The sequence below is a fragment of the Mixophyes fleayi genome, chromosome 3, assembly GCF_038048845.1.
Source record: "Mixophyes fleayi isolate aMixFle1 chromosome 3, aMixFle1.hap1, whole genome shotgun sequence".
Classification (NCBI taxonomy): domain Eukaryota; kingdom Metazoa; phylum Chordata; class Amphibia; order Anura; family Limnodynastidae; genus Mixophyes; species Mixophyes fleayi.
In genome coordinates, this window is record NC_134404.1 from 98736679 (window position 1) to 98742678 (window position 6000).

Below are 6000 nucleotides of genomic sequence, written 5' to 3' on the forward strand. Positions count from 1 at the left end.
ACCTGTCAATCATTCTTCTTCCTAACATGACAACCTGTTGCCGAGGGGGTGAAAGAGAACATGGCAAACATATCTATGTATACATATGCCAGTGGTCTCAGGTAGTCTTTAATATAGATTAATGTAAATGTTATATTTATTTCCTTTTTAAATAAAGATACTATTTTACATTAATATATATCAAGAGATTAATATACCTTCAAGAAATTGCCACAGAAAGACAAACATAAGGTTCATCTGTGTTTGATCATGTTATTATCCTTGTTAATCTACCTGGACATTGTGATTACAACAATGTTTACAACAACTACAATTTTTTGTACAGATAAAAGAAACTAAGAAAGCAGTCCGGGATTCTGAGAGTGGAGTGGAGAAAATGGCAGTTGGACATCACATTAAAGAGCGGGCCCACATTGTCAAGAAATTGAAAAACAACAAGACAGGAAATCATGAAGTCGACCAGGAATTTATTAATATCGATGAATGTGAGTATTGGTAATGATAAGTTGTGGGTTCTGTATCACAAGTATATTGGTGATCCATGATTCTCAGTCACAAGCATTGTGCACTTGATAAATACTGATCTCCCTTTATGAAGTGCACTGAGTAACGACTTGGGTTTTCCACCCAGTGCACATGAAGGTAGACACCTTCTTCACACATAGAAGCTGCCTCTGTAAACTAAAAATATGCCTAGATGTGAGCAGAGGCAAATAATCTTTAGGATCTGCACTGCACAGACGTATAATAGTCACATCAAAGTCCAATCTACTACCCCTTTAGTACTACCCTTTCAATTGAATAAAGCTTTCTGTTTTTCTAGTAGAATACCACTTGGTTCAACTTAATTTATGGCTTAATTAAATCAGCAGAGAGTGGGGACATCGGAACTGTCCTTATTACCAGTGGTAGTCACTTTAATGGTGCTGATAACACCGACAGACTACCACAAACAAAAATACACAAAACTGACTTGCAAAACACCTAATAAATTCGGACTGAAGTTAAGAATGACAAAAAAAAGTCTCAACAGTAATAACGGCAGCCTGTTTTTTGACGTCATTTAAAATGGCGACTTCTATATCGGTATTTTTAAAACGGCAATGCCGCTTCTCATCAGAGTTATACTTAGGCTTAGGGTTAGGGACCCGGCATTACAGCTTTTAAAAATACTGATTTAGCGGTCGCCTTTTTAAATGACTTCAAAACAGGCTGTCGTTATTACTGCTGCTCGTGATTTCTTACTACACTGTCGGGGACTTCTTTTGTCATTCTTAAGGTCAGTCAGCATTTATTAGATATGGGCCAAGTCACTTTCGTCTATTTTTTTTCGTACTACTGACTGTCTCTTTCATCACACCTGTAAATTCGTACCCCACCCCTTAATACATATCACTTGTGTAAAGCTTTAGAGTACAGTGTTTGTAGTAGACCTAGAGACCCACGTTCAGCAGTGAAGTGCATTTGCAGAAACTCTTGACAACTATAATAAAGACAGCCCCAATGTACAGTGCACGGTAAAAAAAAAAAAAAGATAAAAATAAAATGAACCCCCAGTGCGACCCACTCAGACTCCTCAGCCAGGACTAGCATTAAACCGCTTGAGCTGGGTTCCACAAAACAGGGGGACCATGAGCTTGGTACACATACACAGTGCGAATGGTAGAGCGAAAACCAGCCCCGTGTTGTCAGTACACTGTGTATTATCATCGTCATCAGTTATTTATATAGCGCCACTAACTCCGCAGAGCTCTACAGAGAAAACATTCACATCAGTCCCTGCCCCATTGGAGCTTGCAGTCTAAATTCCTTAACTTACACACACAGACACACAGACAGAGAGAGAGAGGGAGACTAGGGTCAATTTTTCATAGCAGTCAATTAATTAACCTACCAGTATGTTTTTTGGGGTTTTTTTTGGAGTGTGGGAGGAAACAAACGCAAACACAGGGAGAACATACAAACTCCTGACAGATAAGGCCATGGTCGGGAATCAAACTCATGACCCCAGTGCTGTGAGGCAGAAGTGCTAACCACTAGGCCACTGTGCTGTATGGGAAGTGTTTCGTCTCCTTTAAAAACTTTGAGGTGGTACAAAATTAATTTCCTTTTGATGAATGCACTGGGTGCCCCTGAAAGTGGGCACTCAGAACCCTTTATCTCATTACAGTAATCTCCTGCTCCAAAGTGTAATAGAGTTTCTACACTGATCCACAGCGGTGCGTCTCTTCGTACTTCAATGGGAATACGTTCCTTCTGTCTGTACAAATTTCCGCTCCTCCGCAAATGTTGCAAGTTGAACAACCATTCCATTCTACAGAAATGATCTCCAGTGCCTTTGTCACTGCTTCACTCCATTTTATAGACAGCACCGCTTCTAATCTAAGCATATTAATGCTGTGAACTAGGACAACAATTGTGCATATATATGGTAAATAATGTGTGGTTACTGGTCTGTTAAGCATATTTTTTCCTGCATTTCAGCTGAGGCACCGTTGTTTGACAATGAATGGGATAGAAAGATCACAAAGTTCAACTCATTTGAAAAAAAATTCCCCTTAGAAGCTCCTAAACGCCAAAGTGCTCACTATTCGACCAAAATAGGACCCCCTGATGTGTCAAGGAGGTGAGTCTGCTATGATTACATGGGGGGAAAGGTAGAGACTTTCTGCGCTCACTTTTTGATTTGAAAAAGGTATTCATGGTGGAAAATTATTTTAGTCATGAAGATGGGAGAAACCTCTGTCAGTAAAGTAGATGAAATGTAAACAGATGTTACAGATACAATGCAGAGCTGCAAGCATAGCAACAAATGTTGTCTTTCCAAGGTTGAGAAATAAAAAGGCAGCTTTCAAATCTGCTCAGCAACTTGCCGGGGGAGAAGTCATGTGACAAGGGGTAGGAGGGGGGCGTGGTGACATTGTCGCGTCACCATAGCCCCGCCCCCACTATAAAATGCAGAAATTTACGGCATTGAATAGCGCAGGCGGAGCTTAATGATGTGCCGTGAATTTTGGCGAATGCAGGAGCTTTGCCTACTCTTCCGGGAGTCCGGGAAGACGCCTCAAAATTCGGTAGCCTTCCGGGAGATCCGTATATCCCCACTTCAACCACTGGCTATATAATATGTAACATAATCAAGCCCCTTTTATGCCAGTCACATACAAAGCATGTATGTAATAATACCCAAATCTTCAATCATGTAAATTGTATGTAACCTTACTGTATTTTATTTACAAACTGCCACAAATATAGGCACTGCTTTATTTGTGTAAGTGCACCTACTTTCCGTCATGCACAAATTGGGAAATTAGTGGTGTTGGAAAATATTCTGACCATATGCACTGACAATATTACAGAGCCAAATTGTCAATAGGCGGGTCAGTATGCAGGGGCAGTGCATGAGCATGCATTGCAGGGTCGTGTCTGGTGTCGGGATTTGTGCAACCCCGACTCCAGACACGACCCTGCATTAATGGTGCAACCATGTTGTCAGAGTATGCATGGGTAACATGCAATAGGTGTGGCAGTCGTTTAAGACACTACTAGGACGACTTCTAATCTCTTCCCTTTCAAGCACACCGCCAATGCTGCGCACACCACTGTTGGGTGCATGTGAGCAGTCAGGAAATGGGACTTAGCTCCCGATATCCCTGCAGTCATAAGAGTCTGTCTGCTGCTGCTGGTGTCTTTACCTCAGTTGCTCTTGGCTGGATCCTGGAATGTCAGGGTCCTGTTTGGAAAAGGGTTAGATACTAGTGACCTCATAGAAAGCTGAGCTACAAGTGAACACTCTAGGCTTCCCTGCCACAATCAGCCCTGACATTAAAGCAATGGCACCGTGTTTAACAACTAGGCCTCCTTTCTCCCCAGCTAGCCCACCCAAACATTATTTCATAGCGTTCACATTTAATAAATTAGCGTATCCCCCCTGTCAGCCCTCACATTCAATTTATTACATTGATAGTTGGGCTTGTTTCTCCTAATGAGACATTGCATTATTAGCTTTCATATTTTAAAACAGATACTGCACTAAAGCCCCCTCAATATATGAATAGCCCCCACCAACTATACACTAATATTATTAACATTTATTTATATAGTGCCTGCATACTTGCCATTATTTACACTTAGGGTTACATTACATATACAATACAGGGCTTTACCTTTACCTAGCCTAAAAATGTTAAAGCCAGGAAAATGTTTAAACCCCTTTAATATGGTATCTATTAATAAGTAGTGGACCATTCACGTAGCCCCCACCCTCTTTGCACACTGCTTACCCCTCTTACAGACATTACAGCTACTTCAAACCACATTCATCGCTTTCCTCTTCTATCTCCACCTCAATCCACTTCTTCATATCTTTCCTCTTCTTTCTCCACCATATACCTCTTCTTCATCCCTTTCCTCTTCTGTCTCTACCACATCCCTCTTCTTCATCCCTTTCCTCTTCTGTCTCTACTTACCTTATCAACATGGCCCCTTCATCATTATTGCTATCCCCCTCCTTATCACAGTCATCCTGTCCCATCATCTGCTCATCATTATAATAACTTACCCCTCATCCTTAACCGATCTACAGTCATCATTAACATCTATCCTCATTGACCCCTCATATTTATTTATCTCTCTCATCAGTCATTGTTAACCCCTCTTTCTTGCATCACCATTAAACCTTTATAATTATCCCACATCCTACTTTCCACAAACAGCAGATCTTCACCTACACAAAAGGAAACCAGGTAACTGGATATAGCAGTCACCCTTGTAAAACAACAATGAGGACTGAGCTGGAACCCTGGACTACACTGTTATTTTTAGCTGGACTAAAGAAGTAAAGGGGCATAAGCAGTGACACCAGCTTATGTCCCTTATTTACCTTTTTATCTCTTGAGTAGTGATGGTTTCTCAGATGTTGGATCACATTCACCATTGTTCTGTTAGGTGGGAGGAGCAATTTAATTTCAGCCTTTCCACATAAATCTAGAATTGATAATACACACCATGTACCACCTTCAGGCAACATGTTTTGGTTTGTACTTACCCTCCTGCACCTTTTGCTAAAACGTTGTGGGGTTTTCTGTCTTGATTCTGGACAAAGCATTTATCTGACCTAGGCTGTGTTGTTTTTTGTTTTCGTTGCTTGGGCTAAAAATACAGAGCAAAGCTGAGCTGTGCTGTATCCAAGGGCAAGGGAAATAAAACAGATTCTGCATAGATGAAATAAAGGCACTGGTTAAAACAGAGAAGAGAGCTAGAAAGATAAGACAGTGTATTTGTGAAAGGTGCAGGGAGGCATGTACAGAATCAATAAGTTAAAGTGGGCTTGTCATCTACACTATGAAGCAGTATCTCATGAATAGAAATCAGGTAGTGACTCAGTGATGTCACTAGAAAATTGCCACCTGAAGTTGGCCCTATCACCTGTACAAAAATCTCCTAACTGCATGCAATAAAATATATGCTTTTTGTAATCCCTTTTCTATTGAGCTCAATGGTGAGTTTCATTGCAGAAGAATAAACGGCTACTTTTTCTGTTTTATTTTAGGGAGCGGTGCATCTCAAAAATGGTCATCTAGAAGATACTTCAAAGCAAGTGACTTGTAGCAGCATTTGACAATTAAATAACAACATTTGGTTATCTAGGAGATACATGAGGGACTTGTAAGATCACACTTTGTAACAGGGCTTCATGAATAAATAAGATGTGCATATTTGATTGGTTCTGCATTTTATTTGAAAGGTCTGACAGTGCTTATAGTAGTATGAAGTCTTTATTCATCCACACAAAACATATTCCCTTTACAGAGAAAGGCCAAACATGGTTCAGAAAGGATTCAATCTCATAAAATACATTACTGTTGTAAATCATTTTTTACTTACTTGGCTAAAGATTATAGCTATGTGATATAACAACACTGTGAGATCATTTTAATACTGTGCATTCAAAATTTATGAGCTTGCCCTATGCAGCAGTCAGTGTTTAATTAAGTATCT

The 6000-nt window shown here is 40.2% G+C and overlaps 1 protein-coding gene across 2 annotated transcripts in view; it reads left to right on the forward strand.

Moving 5' to 3' along the window:
• Positions 1–5720, forward strand: part of MLF1 (myeloid leukemia factor 1) — a 40378-nt gene extending 34658 nt beyond the window's left edge. For both annotated transcript variants that reach the window (XM_075202059.1, XM_075202060.1), the window contains 3 exons: positions 326–485; positions 2485–2626; positions 5552–5720. In XM_075202059.1, coding sequence (XP_075058160.1) covers positions 326–485; positions 2485–2626; positions 5552–5582 — 333 coding nt within the window. In that variant the 3' untranslated portion in view covers positions 5583–5720. The remainder of the gene's footprint in view (positions 1–325; positions 486–2484; positions 2627–5551) is intronic.
• Positions 5721–6000: the final 280 nt, after the last annotated feature.